We start from the raw sequence: 23,348 nt of genomic DNA on the forward strand, positions 1-23,348 counted from the left end.
ATGTCAGACAATGAAGATGAAAGAGAGGCAGTTAGATTAGCAACTGAACTCGCAGCAGCTGATGCTACCATGCAGGCAGCAGACGAGGATATAATACTCATCCCGGTCATTAAAAGGAGACCTATAACCCTAAAACTTATAGAAAATGGACTGACACCTAGAGGTGGCACAGTCATATTCGTAATTGAGGCACACGAATATCGGCAGACAGAGGTATACTATTCATGGATACATTTTCCAGCAGCAAATGCTGTGACAAAGTACTTCCACTATTACAAAATAGAGGAACCTCCTAATGAGTACACTCCTTTCGAGGAGGTGGAAGTACCACTCAAATTTCAAGAGCATTTGCTCTTATTTGATGGCGCCCTAAAACATAACAATCACATCACCAGGCTCGGTCCTTTAGGTAGACCAGGAGCAACGTGGCCGGTCCTAGCCGGATACACACCACATCCAGACATCAACGGGATGTCTACAGCAGAGCTGTTAACTCAGCTAAAACAATTAATAAAAATACATAGACAATTAGTACAGTATGTGATGCGGACTTCAACAATTCAGCCAGCGATTAAAATTCCACAGCTGACCCCTAACCAGGGGAACACAAACAAAATTACACCACAGAACATCCAGTCTTGCCTAGGTAAAGTACCGGCTAAACGGGAACAAATACCATTCTGGTTGGCACAAAAAATCACCCAAATAGAGGCGGTGTTTCCTGACACCACCGTGTTAGAAAAACACAGGATTCTGACTATCTGTCTTCCAATGGGAATCGCACCACACATTGAGGACTGTGACACTTGGGGTACAGTCTTTGCTTCTATCTACACAAAAACGCACGGTGTTCCATCCATTTCGGTAATACCAGATTTGCTAAAACAAATTCAAGACGAATACGGTCCAGAACCCGCTTTAACTCTTGGTATGAAATTACTAAAAGACTTCAAGCAGGTCTCGGCTATATTATTAGCCAACATAAAGGGAGAAGCAGCAAACTTGGCGATCCGCCAGAGGTTAAAAGAGACAGATATAGCAGACCAACCAGCTCAAATTGCCAGAATCATAGAAAAATCCTATGAGGAACTAGGTAGAGATAGTTTAGGTGGAATACCAGTAAAACCGCAACTGACTGAAAGTCCTGAAAAAATATTTTTTAATAATAATTCACCAAAAAAGAACTGGGATGGAAACAAACAATCCAATCATAAAGAAAAGAAATTCCAGTCCAGGGGAAGGTCTCCAAGGCGAAGAGATAAATCTCCAAACCAAAGACAAAGGTCACCCCAGAGTGACCCCTCTGGGAAAAGATATAACCTTAGAAATAGGGATAATATAAAAAAGCCTGATAGATATCAAGACATTGATACACGTCCCTCTCAATCTTTTCAGACTTCCTCGCAGAAATCGGAAAGAAGAGGACGATCAGAACAAAGAGAAGAGCACGCCAAGTCCAAAGACAAGGAACCTGCTCAGCTAAAAAAGAAATTACAATTTCCAAAAAAGAAGGTAGCCAGTATCAAGGTAGTTAACAATGCCGAGAATACTGAAGACACAACTGAAAAACGGGGAATGGGCTCAGACAATGCTAGACAGCGCAGCAGAAGTGAGCATAGCTCGCAAAGTCCTTATGAATCATCTGGAGACAGTGGACACGAATGAATATCTTCAAGTGGAAACTGCGGACACCAGAGTTAGCAAACCTCACAAAATATACAAAATAACATTACGTATAGAGGGAGATAAGACTAGGAAAATAAGGGGACTATTTTGGGATAATCTCTCCAAGGGCTATGACATCCTTCTAGCTGAAAAAGACTGGCCACCAGAGTTTGTTAGGGAGTGCCCTCATGGCGAAGAAATAATTATGCCTGCCTTCTCGAATCACATCCGATTCATAAAAAATATACACTTGCTAGAAAGTGAGCAGTAGCTCTAGCTCCTGCTTTATATAAAAATCATGTAGGATGGGATGAGGACTCACCTCCTCACAAAATCCAGTTAAAATCACAACCTGCTGCACAAAGGCAGTACCCAATTAAGCAAGAAGCTAAAAAACAGGTAAAAGAAATACTAGATCAGCTAGAATACCAGGGGGTGATTGAAACTTGCACCTCACAAATGAACAACCCTTTGTTTCCGGTCTCCAAACCAGACAATTCATATCGTCTAGTTTTGGATTACCGACACCTTAACACATGTTGCAAAACTTTTGCAGTGCAAAACTCGCATAGTGCTGCACTAATGAATAATATAGTGCGCAAAAAAATACAAAACAACATTAGACATCTCTAATGGATTCTTTTGTCAAAATATAGCACCAGAGAGCAGATATTTAACTGCATTCTCAATAAATGGCACTCAAAAACAATTCTGTCGGTTAGCCCAGGGGTACAAGAACAGCCCGGGAGTATTCTCAGCGAGAGTAACAGAATTACTACAAATATATGATGATGAAGCATTATCTTATGTCGACGACATATACTTAACAGATGATGACTTGGATACTCACTTGAAGAGAGTGAACACCATAATACTTGGGTTCGCAGCAGAGGGTTACAAATTCAACTTTAAAAAATCTTCCTAAATTTCGGAAGAACATACATTGCAAATTACGCAGAAAGGGTCAAACCCCTTTATGATCTGATAAACCCAGATTTTAAAAGATCCAATTGGACTCAAATACACACAGAAATGTTGAGATCCTTACAAACAGACATGCTAATTAAAACAAAATTAGAAACACATGATAACACACGCAATCTTGTGATTCGAGTCATCCCAGGAAGATGCGGATTCACATACCTGACCTCTAATGAGGGAGATAAGGTACCAATTGCATTCAAATCACACTTGTACACTAAGGCTGAAATGAAATTTAGCCCAACGGAAAAAATTCTAACTGCAACACAGACAGCTATAGCAAAAGAACGAGCCCTGGCACAAGGTAAACGAATAATAATCATGACACCGATACCAGCCTTAGAGGCTGTAACAAAAGCAAGCATTCCTAATGCTAAAGCGCTCCATCCAAGATGGATACAATGGGTGAACTCTCTTGCTGCAACAGACGTGGCATACGAATTTGATCCCAACTTAAAAACACAAGAATTTCTCCAATATGAATTTGAATGTCCTCTGCCGACCGAAATTCTGCCTCTAGAACATTACGGCTGTATAATATATACAGACGGATCAGCACAACCCGCAGTAGGGGGTAAACAAGCTTACAGTGCTGCGTGTGCGATTGTTAAAGGTCGCTGGCACGAAGGGAAATTTAAACCAACCCTCACTAAAACACAATCTCTAGGAGATTGTACAGCTCAGCGAGCTGAACTACAAGCATTCAAGATGGCGCTTGAAAATACCGATCGAGAATTCCCCACACTCATAGTGTGCGATTCGTATTATTGCGTTCAGTCTTATAATGAATACTTGCAGATCTGGCTTCAGAATGGTTTCAAGGATGCGAAAGGTGGCACAATCAAGCATAAAATGCTCTGGGAACAAGTAGTTCTATTACAAAAAGAACTACCAAAGACTCACGTGATACATACACTGAGTCATCAACGTGGTGGCGTTCACGTTGCAGGGAATTCATTGGCTGATGAGGCCGCGAAGGCAGCTGTACAAACGGCTTCCGTAGCTGCCATCACTCGGTCAAAAACAAAAATAGACAGCGAAATATTACAAGCTGTCAGCGCTTCAGAAAAGAATTCGATAGAACCACTCCCGAAAGGCTTTCCAGTAAAATACTCATACATAACTGATGCAAACAATGTTCCTTTTGCTCGAATCCCTGGAGTGGGGGATAGGGCAATTCCAAACACGGAACATAGGTTAGGACTAATAATAGCGGCACACGAAGGGCTTGCTTCTATACATGCTGGCGTCTCAGCTACAGTATCATTATTAAAGCAGAGATACTGGTGGCCACAAATGAGAAGACAAACAAGGAACTATGTTCTAGAATGTGAAATATGTCAAAAAATGAAAGTATCAACGGTGAGACGTCCAGCCCAGACGCCCCTTCTAATCTCGGATAAACCATTAGCCTGTGTTTATCTGGACCACTGCGGTCCCTTACAAAGGGATGGTAACTATAAATATATCTTGGTCGCAGTGGACTCATGCACGAGATTCATATGGATGTGGCCCCAGCGAACGGCTGACGCCAGAACTGTTATAAAAGATTTGCGAGTCTTTATCGGCACATACGCAATTGGCATGCTGCATTCGGACCACGGACCTGCTTTTAGCTCTAGAGCTTATAAGGAGGCCATGGTCGGCATGGGCGTGAATTTGCGGTACTCTTGTCCATTTCACCCTGAGGGGAACAGAATTGTTGAAAGAAAAAACCGTGACATAAAGCAATCTATAACGGCAAATGTATTAGGTTCGGGAACTGGGTGGGTCAAACATCTAATAAGTGTCCAACGTAGTCTAAATAACTTGCCAAGAAATTCTCTGAAGGGATTCAGTCCGTACTAATTATTATTCGGAACTAGGATGTTAATCTCTGACCTTGACAGTCAGACTTCAGTGGTGAAAGAAAAAAGCTTTGATATCAAAGACCGTTTGGCTATTTTGCAGGACTTAAACAAAACAAGAAAAGACCTGAGCAACATAAAGTTGAAACAACAGCCAACAACCACTGAAGAACCACCACCTGTCCCAGCAAGACCTGTCTGGATTCCAAAAGTCGGGGATCTAGTCAGGGAGAAGATCGCGGTAAAGAAGGAATTTGGGCCTTCTTACAGAAAAGCAGTTCCTGTCTTGTCTGTCAACGGGACAAGATCAGTTGTACTACCGCCACTTGCTGGTAAAAAGGAGAACCGAGTTGTATCCATCGACCTGGTAAAACCACAATCATGTGGCCGATAACAAACAGTAGGCCAAGTGGACTCCCAATGAGTAGCAGAACACCAAGGTTTGCTACCAGTACAGAGGTCCTATCAAAGAGGCTCATCACATTCGAAACGCCTACAGAAGAACAACAAGGACTATGCAACAATGCAATGGAACTTAGACCTCTGAAAACCCAAATAAAAACATTTAGCAGAGACACACCAATCTATAATGAAGTACCAAGTGAAAATGCAAGAAACAGAAATCCTGAAGCAATTGGAACAATTGACAGAACTGCATCCGGCTACTTCATAAACTTCGATGATTCCTCTGAAGGCTTCAGTGAATCAAAGACACAGCCATCATCAGAAACCTTTAAAGACAAAGCTAAAGAACTTTTGAAACAACTGAAAGAAACGTATCTGATTTCCCCATGGATTGAATTTTGGGTGGGTTTTGGTGCATTTAGCCTCATACTTTGGCTCATCATGGTACTTACTTTGGGACGCTTCATTGAGGGAAAATATGCTAAAATGGACACAGCAAGTCAGAAAATCAACTTGATCCTCAAACCACACACATCTTCACACGTCGAGAAAAGAGAACTTTCTTCAGCCAACTTCACAGCCAATCCTATACCGGGTGGGGTAGCATGGGACAACACTGACTATGAAATTTATGGTCCGGTCGAGATCCTGAAATATCCACACCAAATTAAGATCTCCTTGAGTGACTTTGTGAAACCGAGCTCATTTGCTGATGATTGGGACTTCGAAAGCATTAATAATATGATGTCTGACTTAGTAATGTCTGCTAAATTTACCAAACATGATTATTTGCAGGGTTCTACAAATTATGATAGTATGTATTGCTATAACCACTATGGTAACCATTTTCTACATAGATCTGCACAACCTAGAAATGTTTTAAATTATAATCAATGGGAACATTGTGCTACACCTCCAAAAGGGAGCTCAAGAACCGTTTATGACAAATATTCATACTTTTCAGGTTTTAACACAAGCAATGCTGAAACATTTTATTTTAAATTGTCAAACAAGACAGGGACAAAGACCATGATAACCAACACAAAATTGATATATTCAGATTCATTCTTCGAACAAATGAATACTTTTGGTTTTGATTATTGGGACAAAATGTTGAATTGAAAAGTGTTTGGGGTACAAAAGAATGGCAAGTACAGGGTATAGAATCACTATTTAGAGCCTGCATGATCCCAGAACAAATGATATTTTTAAATGATACTATTCAACAAACCACCTGTCTTGGCTTAGCCAAAATCAAAGACCTAAATAAACCGTCTATTCCAAAGCCAACAATGTTTAGCAATAGCTCTGATACAGATGAAGAGATAGACTTAAACCATATATTAAACCAAAACAGAACACATCCTGATTGGAAACAATGGTTGATCTGGCCCACAGATACTAATAACTGTCAAGACAGATTCCTGAATAAAACACAGGGGTTCAAAATGACCAGGCCAGACCCTAGATATCCCCAAAGACATCACCCAGGGATAATAACCACCTACAGTGTGGGCAAATTGTGCCTTCAATGGCTTCAAACTTCCACACTGGCAGAAATTAAGCAACACCTAACTTTACTTACTGATGGTGCTGACTTGCGTGATTTCATAATGGGACCACGCAAACAGCGTCAACAGCGTTTCATAGCAGCCTCTGTATATGCAGCATACAATGAGGCCTGGAAGGTTACTCAAATTGAAACAGCAGAGAGAATACGGGAAATTGACCGTATTCATTTGGAAAAATCACTTTCTGTAGTGGACAATGGGTTAATGACTCTGTCCTCCAGAATTTTTTCTTTGGACAGCATTGTGTCTTCAGCAATCGACATATTATCGCAGGACTTACTGTTGCTACAACACGGTCAGTCGCAATTGCGTTCTATTGTACAGCTTGGCTGGACGTTACAAAATCTGCGTTCAGGCTATGTGCCTTGGCGTTTAATCAACACAACGTCACTATTCCAAATCTTTAACCTTACTGATAGACAAATCAGTATGGCACAAAAGGGTGCTGATTATACAATCTTGAGCAATGAAAAACTCGAAAGATTACCAGTGACAATGTCAGAACGACCTGTCAGTGAATGGATAATACATGGAATCATAAATATTCCAATCTCAACCTTCAGGTTTCAATACTGCCAAAAATATATACAGGCTGGCATGTACGAGAAATTGGGAAAGGGGTACATTAAAACAACATGGAACCTGCCCTATTCACATGCATGCGTCAGTAATAAAGGACAGAAAGTGTTTCTTAGTGGCCATAATTGTGCGATGTCACTAAGCGGCACGCTTCTGTGTAACGGAATTAGTTTGCATGGAGCCTGTGAAGGGAATTCATACAACCTTTCATGTCACCAGCAAGGCACACCTGCAACAGAGATAGAACCATTCTTTCAAAGACTCTATAATGGGAGTTACATTCTAATTGTAGATCGCAGATGTTGTAGTCTTATGCCCGGGACTCCTTATCTCGTAACTACGACTGCGAAGGTCAAGTGCTGTGGACGCTCATTGTTCCCCAGCTCCTTTCCAGACAGGGAGGCAAGGGCATGGCCCAATTTGAAAATTACTTCTATTCGAATAGATACTTTAAGCAGAATGAAAACAGTGCTTCTTCAGACGCCTACAAGGCTCACGTCATCAAAAGAAACGTATGATCTACAAGTCGCAAGGACGACTGCAGAGATACATTCATTGTTATCAACTAATTCCCCCATACATTTCGCGGAAATCCTTAATGAAATCTTAAATATTTCTGATACCACTGGGGTCTCAAAGGTATTTAAGACAGTATTTTCGATGGCATTAACACCATTCAAAGCCATACTGGGTATTTTTCCAGATTTCGTCCATTCGATTTTTGGCGGACTTCCCCTGATCCTGGGACTAATTGCAGGAATCCTATTCTTAGTCCTTATTTTTCGTTATGGCAACCCATGTCACAGACAAAACTCTTGCGACAAGGGAAGAAACAATCCTAGCCATTGGATACCGGGACCGGATATCAAAAATCCTGGGACTCTCCCGGCTTAGAGACCTGAACATGACTTGGTTTCTATCATTTCGACCAATGTGGCAAAGATGCGCTTTACCTGTATTAAGGTGTCTGCTATGCGGAGAAGAATGCGTGTTAGACACCTGTCTGGCGCTACAATCGGATGCGCCAATGGATGCAGAAACATTGTTGAGCCCAATAAAGGTTCATGCTTTGTGCTGCCCTCAAAGGCTACCAATCCTGATGACGGCATTCGTGGAAGCTTCACCACTACGATTGATGGGTAGTGAAGTTCAAGATGAAAGCAGCATCGATCAGGTACGACCTTCTGTCAGCAATGCGAATCAGAATGTCAATGGAGACAATCATGCGCACGAATGCATGATTACACCTATTTCCGAGTTAGTGGAACTTTCCCAGGAAACTGTTGACAGTTTTTTCGAAAGCCTAAACGATATGATGTTCTCACCAGAGCAGAAATAGAGACTTTTGAGCAAACTCGCACACGGCGTTCCCTGAATTCGGCCTTCAACTTAAAAAAAATAAAGTCACATGAACTATTTTCACTCCAGTTCACGGACAGCAACTCTTTCAGCAGCCCCAAATTATTTTTTCAATTTTTTGGGACACTTATCTTCTGCTTAAAGTAAGAAACTATTCCTAGAGAACTAAGATTTCTATTTTTAGATACTTTATAGACATTAGCTGCCCGCTGGTATGTTCATAAATATTTTATTCTGTGATGGAATGGTCTCGAACTTTTTTTCTGTATTAAGAGCCATTTCATGTGTAATTTCTCATATACCAAATAGCAATAATGTATACAAATGCGTGATTACTTTAGCATTTATTCACAGCTTAAGTGCATACAATACATATGACTGCAATTTTTCCGTATATTTGAAAATTTCAAAATGCATTTATGTATTTTGGGGTGGTAAGGTATACACTATACTCTATAGTAAGTTGTACTATGTTATACTATGCATAGATTAGTAAATATGACCATAGTTAGCGTGGAGTGGGTGTGATGTATTCCTATAGGTTCTGAATCGATCCCCCTATTCCTGACCCTATTCTGGTTAAACTAACCAACAAGTTAACTAGCAGTCAGCCCATGAGGCGGAAAACCCCCCCTGATGCAGATACCGTTATCTGACGCAGTCACACTACGGCACAGGAATGTGTTATCTGATTAGGTCATAACGCTTGCGATCTAATTAGACAAGCGATATTCCTCCAGCCCCTGATAAGGCATACGGAGTTCTCATAACAAATCAAACCTATGACAACCTGGAAAAACCGTGCGGCCATTGTTTTGATTTCACAGAGAACTTCAGCAAAAGAATGTGCTAACGAGCAAGTCGTATGACATCCTTATTGACGTATCTATGTCCATCCTTACGTCAATCTCGGCACCTTAAAGGTATAAATATTACCGATCTTGCCCTATGCAAACACACGCGTGGTGACGAGACGGAGCAGCCATACTTGCCGAAGCCCAGAGCAGAGCAGACCCCGCTGGCAGCAGCCCCGCCTTCCTGACGCGCTGAGAACGAGAAGCTGCTTTCTCCTGCCGAGAAACCCAGCACCGGCGCTTCCGGGTAGCCCTCGCAGGCAGCCTGGAATATCGAGACCAGAGAAAGAGATACCATTCCTCATTCATCCTAACTTCCAGGTACAGAACTGAATAACCCCTCACAGAGAATTCTTTAGTTATTCACTTGGCAAAAACAAACTTAACTTAAACTGTAACTTTCTATTCCCGCCCACGTATTAGGCTTAGGTCAGGTACACGGGGTAGGCGTATTTAGAAACACCAGTTGAGTACGTTTAGTCAAATGTATATGTGTATGTAATATATTTTATTCATTTTAAACATCTTATGGCTCAGAAACCATATCAATGTTTTTACAGTATTATTTTATACTTCTGCTTTTAATGTATGCACTCTACTTAACTTTAAGTATTGCAATAATATTGATCCATTTCTCATGTATGAGAAAAGAGACTGATCAATAAATAACACCTTTTTATTGAACACGCCCGTCTCTTCCTTTTCTCTACAATCTGATGAGACTAAGAATGCACGTACTGACTGAGTAAAATAAATTGCCTTTTGTTCACACGACTCTCGAGATTTTCTCTTGATTAGGGGAGAGCAAAGTTGTCATGTTCTATGGTTGCCAGAAACTAAATCCCTTCTTGTCTAATCAGGGAAGTTAAGTCCTTCCTGAACATTCGAGAAAGTTTCTAGTGAACTCTGAGCTAGCTGGCAAACCCAAAACTTTAAGTCTAATATCGACAGTAGTAGACCTAGTTAACGTCTGGTCTAGGCCTTTACTATTGAAGGTATTATTCCAATGCGCAGAGCCTATTGGGATAATAGGAACTACACTACACTACGGGAGCCCACTCAGTTGACTTTTCCATGGAAGATCTCCCCTTAGAGAGGGGGTCCGGCGTTGATTCACTAGCCGCTAGCGCGGAGGCAAATAACTCTCTGAATGGGGAACTATGCACAATGGAGGAGTTGGCAGCTTTAGAGGGTATTGCGGAGGGTACAGTAGAAGGTGAAATATCTAATGATGAATTAGAGGACTTAACAATGACCGGCTCTCCCTCAGACACAGCGAAATACCTTTCGAACAGGAGGGACAAGGCTAAGTCTAAAATAAGGGGCAAGAAGGCGAAAACCATGGGCTTGGTAGTAAGTTTAAACCCACTCACAAGGAAAAACCTCCTGGCTGAGAAAAGCCCTCTTAGGAAATGGATTCAAGCTAAGGGGCTGGTGAAAAATATGACACTCACGCTCTCTGGTACAAGCCCTTCCGATCCTGATGGTACTGACCTTCTTGCATTATCTCCGGAGGATTTAGTTAATACAGCAAGTACCTGCTCAGGCGAGACTCTGCTCACTTGCCATTTGGTGCTTGCTTCTCTGCCGCTCTCCTATTCAAACCACGACTCACGGCCCCCGCTTCGCGGGCGCCGTTCGAGTGACTGTCAACAGCGGACTCAGCGCGGCAGAAAGAAAACCGACGAGGGATTCTTCAGAGTGCTACTGTGTGTCAGGGACTGCGAGGACCAGCGGGCGCTGCGGAATTCAATTCGCCTCAGCTGGCCCTCTTCCCGCCCCCTCCTGCCGGAATCTAAAGCGGAGGTGTAACGCTCTCACTCTGTACCTGCTCAGGCGAGACTCTGCTCACTTGCCATTTGGTGCTTGCTTCTCTGCCGCTCTCCTATTCAAACCACGACTCACGGCCCCCGCTTCGCGGGCGCCGTTCGAGTGACTGTCAACAGCGGACTCAGCGCGGCAGAAAGAAAACCGACGAGGGATTCTTCAGAGTGCTACTGTGTGTCAGGGACTGCGAGGACCAGCGGGCGCTGCGGAATTCAATTCGCCTCAGCTGGCCCTCTTCCCGCCCCCTCCTGCCGGAATCTAAAGCGGAGGTGTAACGCTCTCACTCTGTACCTGCTCAGGCGAGACTCTGCTCACTTGCCATTTGGTGCTTGCTTCTCTGCCGCTCTCCTATTCAAACCACGACTCACGGCCCCCGCTTCGCGGGCGCCGTTCGAGTGACTGTCAACAGCGGACTCAGCGCGGCAGAAAGAAAACCGACGAGGGATTCTTCAGAGTGCTACTGTGTGTCAGGGACTGCGAGGACCAGCGGGCGCTGCGGAATTCAATTCGCCTCAGCTGGCCCTCTTCCCGCCCCCTCCTGCCGGAATCTAAAGCGGAGGTGTAACGCTCTCACTCTGTACCTGCTCAGGCGAGACTCTGCTCACTTGCCATTTGGTGCTTGCTTCTCTGCCGCTCTCCTATTCAAACCACGACTCACGGCCCCCGCTTCGCGGGCGCCGTTCGAGTGACTGTCAACAGCGGACTCAGCGCGGCAGAAAGAAAACCGACGAGGGATTCTTCAGAGTGCTACTGTGTGTCAGGGACTGCGAGGACCAGCGGGCGCTGCGGAATTCAATTCGCCTCAGCTGGCCCTCTTCCCGCCCCCTCCTGCCGGAATCTAAAGCGGAGGTGTAACGCTCTCACTCTGTACCTGCTCAGGCGAGACTCTGCTCACTTGCCATTTGGTGCTTGCTTCTCTGCCGCTCTCCTATTCAAACCACGACTCACGGCCCCCGCTTCGCGGGCGCCGTTCGAGTGACTGTCAACAGCGGACTCAGCGCGGCAGAAAGAAAACCGACGAGGGATTCTTCAGAGTGCTACTGTGTGTCAGGGACTGCGAGGACCAGCGGGCGCTGCGGAATTCAATTCGCCTCAGCTGGCCCTCTTCCCGCCCCCTCATAATATAATAAGCCACTTAAGGACGCGCTAGCGGGACGCGCGCGGAACAAAGCGCGGAGCTAAGCCCGGGCAAAGGGCGGGCCCTCTGTGGCCCTCAGTGGCCGAGGTAGGCCGGGCTGGGCTATGGTATTTTGACTTTTGTAACGCTTATTAATGTCATTAGACTGCGTCATATGAAGTCACATTAGTATATAATTATTTTTAGAAATACAGATTTGAATGAGGTGCATGGTTAGTTCTTCTCCCATTCACACTTTATATTTTTGGTGTGCTTACATTTTTCCTTTGTTTGATTTGTTAAGGCCGGGGGTTTTTGTGTAGGCCTATTTTTATTTTGAATGTACTATGGAATCTAAGACATTACGATCCGGGAAGGTTGTTATGGAGTCCCATGGTACGGTTCAGGGGTCAAACCTTACGAGGAAAAAACAAAATGCTAATGTTAGCTTGAAGGGTCAGACGCAACTGACACAAATCTGGGAGAAAAGCTTGAACGGATCACTTGAATCCTCCAGAAAAGCTGATAAAGATCCACTACAGCTAATAAATCCCTGTCCCAACAAGGTGGAAAATAGCGAGGAGGTGGAGTCTACAGAGGAAACGAAAAGGCCACCAAGTCAGACTAGTGGGGCAGTTCCTACTATGGATTCTGAACTCCCGATCCCTGGTGATTCTCTCCTAATAACACAAAATCTGTTACATGAAGTTCACACGGGGAAGGATATAGTGCAAGAAGCTAAGGGTGAGGTCTCCATAGCTACTAGTATTGATTTTGAATTGTGCGGAAGATATGTGGATAAGAACTGTCTTCCTGCTACAGTAGTTAATAAATCACCTTGTGGAGAAACTCCTTCTGGTCTGCGATTATATTGCAGTACCCCATCCATTAAATCTACAGACAATTTGTCACCGTTAAGTAAAGAATATTCGCCTCATTTCAATTTATCTGGAATTTGTCCCCTTACTTCTACAAGTCTCCCGAAAAATGACAAACCGATTTCTGATTCACTTATAGCCCTTGAGCATATTCTTTCTTCGATATTACTGTTAATGGGAAAATTTGCTGTAAACTCTGACTGTATCCTAACTTCAGTTACGGAAATATTACAGGTACTATTAGCACAAAATGTAAAAAAGGTTGAAAATGTATCTAAGAACCCTGATTCCCCACCTAATCTCCCGCCTGTTATACTCCAAGAGGTGGTTCATCCTTCTGAAGGGACTGATATTGCTCTTGTGGGATTGCCTATAGAAGTGGTGATACATAAATCCCCTAATAGGGGCGACTCAAATGCTCTCCCTTTAAGTATGGAATCATCTCTAGTAGAGCAGGAAGAGGAAGTCGTTGAAGTAGCTCAAAAGGGGGGTCAAGATCTTTTTCCTATTTTTGTGCATGAAAAGAAGGACTCAGAAATTCTCCTAGGATCTCCTCACGTTGTCAAAAAGACAGCTAGGGGAAAAAAGGGGAAGCCTATACGCCGATACAAAAAGAAAAGACCTAGACAAATTATCTTTCCTAAACATGTAATAACTGAAAAGCCAGTCACTATAGGAAAAGGGTATAGCCCATCCCCTGATATATCGGAGGATATAGATGCGGAGGAGATCTTAAATGATACTAATGCTACCCCACTTATTCTTTCTACAAACAGGGGGGATTCAGAACCTGTGATGGAGGCTGCTGTTGAGGTAACCTCGAATGGGGTGGTAGCGGGAACCACGAGTATAATCCCTGTTCCCCTTCCTATAAGTGGGGCTGGCCATCACTCCCCAATTATAACAAGAGTATTCAATACATTAGCTCCTATTTTTTTGCCCCAGACGGATGTAGCTAGGAATGTAATACAACTGTCGCCAAAAGAAAACAAATCTTATGTGGATACGTTGACTTTGGATTTTCTCCCTTTACTTGATTCCGACTTAAGAATGAATAGATCTTGGCTACTTAGCTGTTTCAAAGAAATAGAAAGTTTAAAATTGGTCCTAACAAATGATATTGATCTAGTTTTTCCTATAAGATCTATAAACGGCCAACGAATAAGGGTAAAGTTTTACTCTAAAATAATTACTAACCTGGTGCTTCAACATGCAGAAGCTTTCCAACGCAGAGGAATAGACGTGGTACCTTTTCTTATTAAAAATTCATCTCTTTCTTTCTCTGAAAGAAACATAAAATGGGCCTCTGGACAGGAAGATTTTCTTGTCGGCAATAATGACCTGAAGATTTGGCTCTCCAGAGGCAAACGAATGGTTTCGCAGGTCTTTCCTCTAGTTGGGTGTACTAATAAGCCTCTAGCTGATGATGTCTCGATGTGGAATTGGCTACCGGGAGTTCTCTCAAACACCGCCTCGAGAAACTCACGACCTTCTGCCTATCTTTAACCAGTGTTTAAAAATTATTTCTTGGAACGCTGCCGGTCTATCTAATTGTCCGGAGAAACTTGATTATCTCTTTTCATTGAATGCAGATGTGTACTGTATTCAAGAAACATGGTGTGATACTCTTCCATATGGAGGGAATGATTACTTCATCTTTGAAGTCGCTGCAACTCCTTCTAGAAGGGGCCACGCCAAAGGCGGAATCGCATGTTTACTATCCAATACACTTCAATGGCAATTTTCCCATTACAAAGATGAGAGTAATTTATTCCAATCCATAACTATTGCCAACCTGGATACTAATGTACAAAGATCTTCGTTTGTAATTTTAAATGCCTACATTCCCCCCGAAGACAATTTTACCCCAGTTTTAAAGCGTATGTTCATATACATAAAACATTTATTAGAGGGGGATGATCCTCCATATCTATTATTGGTGGGGGATTTAAACTGTAAAATCTCCAATACTTCCCTTGACATATTTAGAAACAAGGTAAAAGAGGAAGTATTTAATATTCCCCAAGCTCTCTTCCCTAATAAAATAAAAACGAATAAAAGGGGTAAGACTCTTCTTGGGGAGCTCAGTGCTGTAGATGGAATCATTATAAATGGCAGAATGCCTTCCGATTCCCCCGCAAACTATACACATGCCTCTAGTAGTGGTGAATCCATTTTAGACTATGCTATAACTGATCTTGATACGTTCTCTTTTTTCAAAGACCTGGTAATCTCTCACACTCCGCTGAGTGACCATAAAATTATAAAATTATCTATTTCTCTAATTCCTCCTGAATCTGACCGCTGGTCCCTAAAGAATAAAGGCTTCTCTATAAATTGCCAATCTGGGAGATGCTATTGGGGTACCAGCTATTATAAAGATGTGCAAAACATTCTTATTCAATCTCTATCTGAAGTCGACTCTTGGCAAGGTAGGGAATTTAGGTCCCTCGAATTGCTTATTTACAAAATTACTGAAATGGCCAGGAACCGTGGAAGGTTTAGAAAGAAACCTTTCTTACCTAGTACTCTCTTAAAGATAAATAAAGAGATTAATAAATTGGTTAGGTTGCAGTATCTTAATAGGTCAGGAGAGATCAGGAGACAGTTAGCTCTGGTAAAGAGAAGGAGGGTGAGATTGAGAGCCAAGATCAAAAGAGATAAAGAGGATATGATTTGGATAAATCTTAGAGAAGCCTCAAGGAGTAAAAACTCGAGAGCTTTTTGGTCCATTATTAGGCAAGGATGTGGTGTAGTAAAAGCTTCTACGCCGATTGCCATCTCGGAAGAAATTTGGACTCAATTTGTGCTCACGCTATATGCTCCCAATGAGATAGAAGAGGAGGCTGTGGCTCCGGACGGTAATATTGTTAATCCAATGGAATTACCCACTGAGGATACCATAGCTTCCGCAATTAAAAGCATGCGCTCGTCTGGAGCCATGGGGCCGGACGAACTTCCTATGTCTATAATTAAACAAGATATAACTACTTGGAGCAGGATTCTCCTTCCAGTGTTCCAGGCATGCTTTAAAAATCGATCAGTACCTGAGTCCTGGAGGGGAAGCATTTTGATTCCAATCTTTAAAAAAGGAGATCGCGAAAATCCCTCCAATTATCGCCTAATTGCGTTATTAGATGCGATAGGAAAAATTTTTGCCAAACTCCTTCTAATATTAATAACAGACTGGGCATCTGCAAATAACATTATTCCTAGGGAGCAAACAGGGTTTCGAAAAGACCACGGAACTTTAGATAACCTAACTATGTTACATGTAATCGTAGATAAATATGTGCGAGTACGTGGTGGGGGCATATACGCAGCATTTATAGATTTTTCCGCAGCATTTGATAGGGTTGATCGCCCGACGCTGTGGAGAAAACTGTTGCTGTTGGGCATGCCGAGTTACCTATTAGACTTAGTAAAGTCCTTACATTGTCATACCTGGTGTAGAGTGTTGCAGGGCGGAGAAAGGGGACTTACTCAACCAATTCCCTCCCGTAATGGTCTAAAACAGGGATGTATATTGGCTCCTACCCTGTTTTCCCTGTATATGGCCGATTTACCTACTATAGTTGCTAATTGTGAAGGTCTTCCCCCAATTATAGGAGGGACTGCCCTATCTATTTTAATGTATGCAGATGATATATTAATTCTGGATCTGACCCCTAAAGGTCTTGCTAATCGTCTTCATACATTAAATACCTTCGCGGATAAACATTACATGAAAATTAATAGCTCTAAAAGCAAGATCATGTGCATCTTCGGTAAGAAGAAATGCAGATCTAGGAGCTTTAATTGGACATTAAGCGGAGAACAACTCGAGGTAGTCAATTCTTATCCTTTTTTGGGTAAAATAATATCTTCCAATCTTAGTGAAAAGCCTCACACGGAAAATAATATGAGAAAAGCTATGGCTCATGGGATGGGTCTACGATCTTTTTATAATGCCACAGGGAAGAGGCATTTCTCGTCCTGCTTAGAGGTATTCCGCGCAAAGATCCCTTCCACCCTCCTCTATGGAATGGAATTGGTGGACTTAAAACAATGGGACTTTATGGAAAAAACGGAGGGAAAGATATTGAGGAAAATCTCCTCCCTTAATTCAGCGTGTTCTACATCACTATGCAGACTTGAATTTGGCCTGCGGAGCTGTTGGGCACAAGGTTTAGCAGCTTTGGTAAGGTGGGTAGCATCCCTGGCGAGAGCTAATCCAGGAACCCTACGCGAATTAGTAAAAATGGAGCTTTTAGGAAATTTCAACGAGTTCTCGCAGCTTGTAAAAAACTTCAGAAAAGCTGTTTCTCTATTAGAACTCGATGAAAGTACTCTATTTTTTCTTTCGCCATATGAACTAAAGTTTAAACTAAAAAGTAGGACCTGGGAATTGTGCTATAAGATGGATATAAGGGATCAACAGAAGTATAAAGAAAGGGAAGACCTGGTCCTAACTTACATACCCAAACAAGCACAGCAATATACAAGGTGGAACATCCCACATGGTGTTCGGAGGGTTTGGTTCCTCTTACGGCACAATTTACTTCCTCTTAACACATTGCTTGCTAAATGGTATGATGTGTCTCCTTTATGTACGCTATGTAATGATGCTGCTCAAGACCTCAACCATGTACTGTATGTCTGCCCAATACTAAGTCTATTGCGCAAAAAATGGATAAAACCGATTTGTCTTGAGTTGGGAATTCTGAATTTAACAATGTTCCGTAATGCTCTGTATTCCCCCCCTAATGAAATGTTTTGTTTTAGACTTTTTAATTATTTTAAAGAATTTATGGACATATATTAATGTGTGTGGGAGATCCTGATGTGTGTATTATTTGGCTAATTTGTAAAGTTTTTTCCTTAGCTATAAGTAATTATTTTTTATTCTGTCATGTCTAAAGGTATGTTATTTTATGTGGCCCTCAATGAGAGCCAAATCATACAATAAAAACTTGAACTTGAACTTAATACAGCAAGTATTTCTAGACTGCTCTCAGTTGGAGAAACTGGATTAACGAGCGTAACTGACCTGACTGGGCCCATGACCCGGTCCCCGGAGAGAAAGACCTCACACTGGCTTCTACAACGATTGAGACCTTGCCTAATAGCACCTCTATGGCTAATATGACTACTGCTAATAGCTCTCCTGTCTGGATAAAATCACCTACGATTCTGCCGACAACTATCTCCACAATCCCTCAGTGCATAACCACTCTTAATGAATTCTCAGAGTCAGAGATAGAATCACACGACTCCCCACTGGACATCATCTTACAGACTTTGACTGGACACAGGAAAGAAGCGCAAGAACATTTCTTACAGCTGCAAGATGATAACATCAAACTCCAGAGTGCTATGCTCGAGATTACATCTAAGATGGGGGGGATAGTCCAGGAAATAGAGGGTTTGCAACAGCGAGTGGTTCAGGTGGAAGAGGGCTCAGCTAGAATTGATGCTAAGGTTAGCGAACATGAATCCCAGCTTTTGGCCCTTCAATTGAAAGTTGAGGACTTGGAGAATCGCCAACGGCGATCTAATCTAAGGCTCTTCGGTATCCCAGAGGGGGTTGAAGGGGAGGATCCGAGGGCATTCATGGTGGACTTACTCCAGAAAGCCTTCACGGATCTCGTTAATTGGGATTGGGACTCCCAACTTCAGAGAGTCCACCGGCTACCATTGGTTCAGAGGAACAAGGATAACCAATTTCCTCGCCCTTTCCTTATCCACTTTGGTAACTATCTGTTAAGGCAGGCAGTATCATTCAAAGCTAGACCGAATCTACCAGTCTCAGTAGGGAATTTATCTTTTTTAGTCAAATTGGACCTTAGCAAGGCTACCATGGACAGGAGATGGCAATTACGTAAACTTATAGATCCGTTTAAGTCACATGGTGGACAAGCTTTCCTACAGGAGCCCGCCCGCCTCAAGATAATCAAAAATGGCCATACTCACTTCTTTACAGATGTAAAGGAAGCAGAGAGCTTCCTCGCGTCACTTTCCTAAACTTAGAGAACTATAAGTGATCTCGTAATATAATATTCTAGACTCAAGTATCCATTTATGAATAGTTTTTTTTTTTCTCTATCATTGAATCACGCACTAGTTTTCTTTTTTTTTTAGACACATGTAGAGTCTTTTTGTTCGGGTGGGGCTAGGGGAGGAACCACTGGCTGCTCCTCAGGTTGGCTGCCATTCTAGCGGCAGCTAGTGTTCGGGGGGGGGGCTCCTTCCCGTGAGGGGGGAGGGGTTGGGGATTTGGGGGGGTTGGGAGGGGTTGGTGGGGGGGAGCAGTATACTATGGGAAAAGCAACTCAGATAGCGAAATTATGGTTTCACTTCAAAAACATTTTATTATACACTTCAGCCTTGCGGAATGACAAGATTTATTTGATCTCTTTTTTTAAAATGGCGCGCATAAAATGTCTTGCATGGAATGTTGCAGGTTTAAACAGCAGAAATAAGAGAAGACTTGTCCGAGAAGAATTAGCCCTCCATGACCCGAATTTAGTTTTTTGTCTGAGACACACATAGCCTACAAAGACAGGAAGTTACTTGGCCAATTGGGCTATGATTGTGGAAAATTAGTACGGTTTGGTGAACATTATCTGCGCCATCTTGCCTCTTCCCCTGATGCCACACTTTTGTCGTGCGCACCCGCCATTTTAAGATGCCCTGAGCCGAACAAACCCTTTTGCATGCCGCTGGCCCCTGACATAGCCCTTCGCCCTCACCAAGCCTGCACGCTGATCAACCCCCCTGCTTGCACCTGTCTTGAATCATAAACCCCTCTTCAGCGCTGCTCTGCCTCAGGCCCTCATCCTGTTCCCAGCGCAACACCTCCCTTCTTCCCTTTTATGATCCCCGGCCCTTTGATGCAAACCCCTTTTTCCCCGTGTGCCCGTTTGTCTTCCTCGTTCCCAGGCCGACACCCAGCTCTGCCGATACTATTCCTTGCCCCTCCCCGTACAATAGAAAGCTTCCCCCATCAAAGGATCCCCGGGTTGATCAAAGCCCCCACCCCATGAGATCCGATCGAACCCCGCATTCCATGAATTGACGGAATATCCAGCTGCGCGATACTCATCACCTGTTGTGACCAGGGTGGGGACCTCTACTGTAAATGAGTGTGGGAACGGGCCCGGAGGTGGGGGGGTTCCGGGAATGTCTTTCCGTACATCAAAGCTTTGTCATGAGTATGTAAACTGTAATAAAAACCGCAAACCCTGTATATAAGGGGCCAGGCCTCAAACATAAGTTAGAGCACCTCAGAACGATACCTGCTGTCTGTTTTGCTGTGTTCTCCTCCGGAGAGAATAAAACCTTGTTTCCTGCTTTCCAGTCTCCAGCGCCTGCCTCTTCATTTACTAAATAATTCGAGGGTCACAGAGGCAATACCGCCGGGCAAATATCGATTGTCCCCGACCCGACTCAGGTTTTACATGATGTGATTATTTGTTCCACTTTTAATGCTTCAATAAGAGGGGTCACTTTCCTAAAAGACAAACGCTTTAAGATTGAGATATGTAGAACTGCTTGTGATAAGAATGGCAGATGGGCTTTAGCACAAATATTAGTCGGAAAATGCAAACTGGTTCTCTGTGTGATTTATGGTTCAAACTCTGAGTCATTTATTTTCGATCAATTAAATATGGAATTACTACAGTGGAAAGGGGAATTAGTTATCATGGGTGATTTTAACTGTATAATGAACTATCAGATTGACACTATTAAGCATAACTCAATCCAACGAATGCGGAGAACCCGCGCCGCCATATTAGATCTTGGCCGTATTCATAATATCAAGGATGCTTGGCGCAGTGCATGCCCCAATGTGCTCGGTTACACATATTATTCCGCTCCCCATAGGCTCTGTTGTGAGAAGTTGGCCTGATATATAATGTTCACTATTCTAGTGAGCACTTTGTATCAGTCCAAACAACCCTTATTGATGATTGGTTGTAAGTCAACCTTATAGACCAGCTATCCTAGTAGCATGGACAAGAGCAGTCTAAGGCTAAACTCTAGAGGGCGTGTTAAGCCAGCTGTTTTACCATCACATATACCCCTTGAACACCAAGTGAAAGGACACAAGCTGTTATGAAAATAAAAGGATATTTATTTAGAACACAACAACCCTGGACTCTTTATGAGTCAGGGTGCTAAGTACAATACAAAGCTCTTAAAGAAATACTGAAAGTCGCACAATTTACACAAATGCCCGAGGGGCACGGAAAACCATATACTACATAAGTGGAATGCGAAATTACTAGCAGGTAAGTACTACTCTCAGAGGCTTTAGAACTGCTGGGCCTACACTGCTGAACCCTTAGATTAGAAGCAGGGGCCTTGGGGACGTCGTGTGCAGAGTGGGAACTCTCACGCGTAATGCGGGACAAAGTCTATGGATGCTAGTAAATGCAAAGTTAGTGTTCTCGGGCGAACCCGACTAGGTAGGTCAAAAACGAAAGTGGATCTAGACACTTAGAGAGTGGATCTACGCTGGAGCACCGTGGTACTCGGTTTACCTAGCCCAGGGGCTGCGGCTGCATAGGGTTCAAGTGTCGTCGGGAATCCTCGTTGACGGACCAGGAGCCTGAAGTGGAAGTTGCTGGCAGGCGACCAGTGAAGATGTTCCGGGCTGATCCAAGGACTGGATCAGTGAAGAAGGATACCTGTAAGCAGAGGGGACCAAGTTCTGAATCACTAGCCAGTGCTTAGGTGGGCACCAGGTTGGCACCGGACGAGGTCACTCAGCCAGGTGAAGAGGTGACACTGGATTCTGCTGCTGCACGGACCAGGGCGAGGATGTCGACCAGGCTGGAGGTCTGTGAGCTGTCCCACGTCGGATGTCTGCTGCTGGCGATGCTGGACCCGGTGAGGGAGGCAACAAGCCTTGGCTAAGGCAAGCCCACGTGGTGACACAAAATGGCATCTGGATTGGACCAGGAGGGTCCGAGGAAGTTCCCCTTCAAGAGGAGACCAGGGCCAGTCTAGAGGAGCTAGACCAGCGGTGAAATCAACGTAGGACGTCGTCTGGAGGGTCACTAGCCAACGGGCAAGTGACCGGACAACGTGGCAAGCAGCGCAGAAGCAAAAGGGCCCCACACAGATCTGGAGGATGCTGGGGGGCTGAACTTCGGTGCTCGTGCTGCTTGGGATTGGGGCTTCTCTTACCCCAGTGCACCCACTCGAGGGTCCCTCGGCGGTCGTGCTGGGTCAGTGTCGTGCTGGTTCTGATGGTCGCCGGGTCCTCTGGTCTCGTCGCACCCACGGTTCTCAGCTGTGCTGTAGAGGTAGGTAGAGGTCAGAGAGGGCAGGGAGTCTGGGTCTCGTCGTGCTGGTCGGTCTGATTCCGGAGGAAGGACGTGCAGCAAACCGCAAGGTACTTAGTTGGTGCCTGCTGATGCAGGGTGACTACTCCTTAGTCACAAGGGAGAAATCTTGAGAAGAAGTCGAGAGTTCCTTTCGTGGAAAGTAGTTTCAGGATTCAAAGATGATCTAATCTGGAAGGGTCCCCGCTCCCACCTTTATTCTAAAGAAAGGGGCTGGTACGCGACTAGGTCCTGCCCATGGGTGGGACCAGGAGGGGGGTGGTTACACCCCTCTCCTTTGTCCGGTCTCTCCCCAGCTCAGGGGCTGGTGTGCCCCCAGAACTGGTTTGAGCCGGCCTATGCACAGTGAGCACCGGGGTGCCACTTGCAGTCACCTTCCTCTAAAGCCATGCCTACCTGGGATACACAAAACCCTGTCTGGGATGGTGCTAGCACCGCCCCTGACAGGAAACCCTCTGTCCAAGCTCTCCTCGCTGGAAGGACTCCCAGCAGCAGGAGGGCAGACTTGTGTCTCGGTGGCAGCATCCATTTTGTGGAGCTGAGGCTATGTTCAACTTTAACCGGGGTTCAGTTACATACATGTCGTGCCGCTCTAGAAGGGTGGAATGCTAACCCCGTCGCCAGAATTGGCGAGGGGTTAGTATTCCAATTCGTATGACACCTTACTCGACATGTTTTGATAATGCTATACCAAAGTTAGCATATGACCGCGAGGTACATAATGCACTTAAGAGTATATGGTATAGCGTTATCATGGAACAGCTATTAGGACTTGGTTCCGCAAGCTGCAAACGGGCTCAGCTCATGCCAGAGCACCATTTCACATTATTCCAAGCACTCTGCCTTCAGGATTGATAAGGCCTGCCATAGGAGTGACTGATAGGAATATATGTGTCCTTTTTAGGGTTAGATATAGGAATACTATATCTACAG

General features: G+C 43.9%; 2 protein-coding genes across 2 annotated transcripts; both read left to right on the plus strand.

Annotated features, from left to right (window-relative positions):
* Positions 1-1,665, plus strand: LOC147668933 (uncharacterized). Its single transcript, XM_086948340.1, has 2 exons — positions 1-1,119; positions 1,183-1,665. Exons 1-2 carry the CDS (start codon positions 1-3, stop codon positions 1,663-1,665), a joined length of 1,602 nt encoding a protein of 533 aa, XP_086804466.1.
* Positions 1,666-4,874: 3,209 nt separating this feature from the next.
* On the plus strand, positions 4,875-7,942 carry LOC147668934 (uncharacterized). Its single transcript, XM_086948338.1, is given in 2 exon segments — positions 4,875-6,000; positions 6,003-7,942. Coding segments are annotated over 2 exon segments (3,066 nt in total).
* Positions 7,943-23,348: the final 15,406 nt, after the last annotated feature.

The sequence above is a fragment of the Lissotriton vulgaris genome, unplaced genomic scaffold (genome assembly GCF_964263255.1).
Source record: "Lissotriton vulgaris unplaced genomic scaffold, aLisVul1.2 SCAFFOLD_313, whole genome shotgun sequence".
Lineage (NCBI taxonomy): Eukaryota > Metazoa > Chordata > Amphibia > Caudata > Salamandridae > Lissotriton > Lissotriton vulgaris.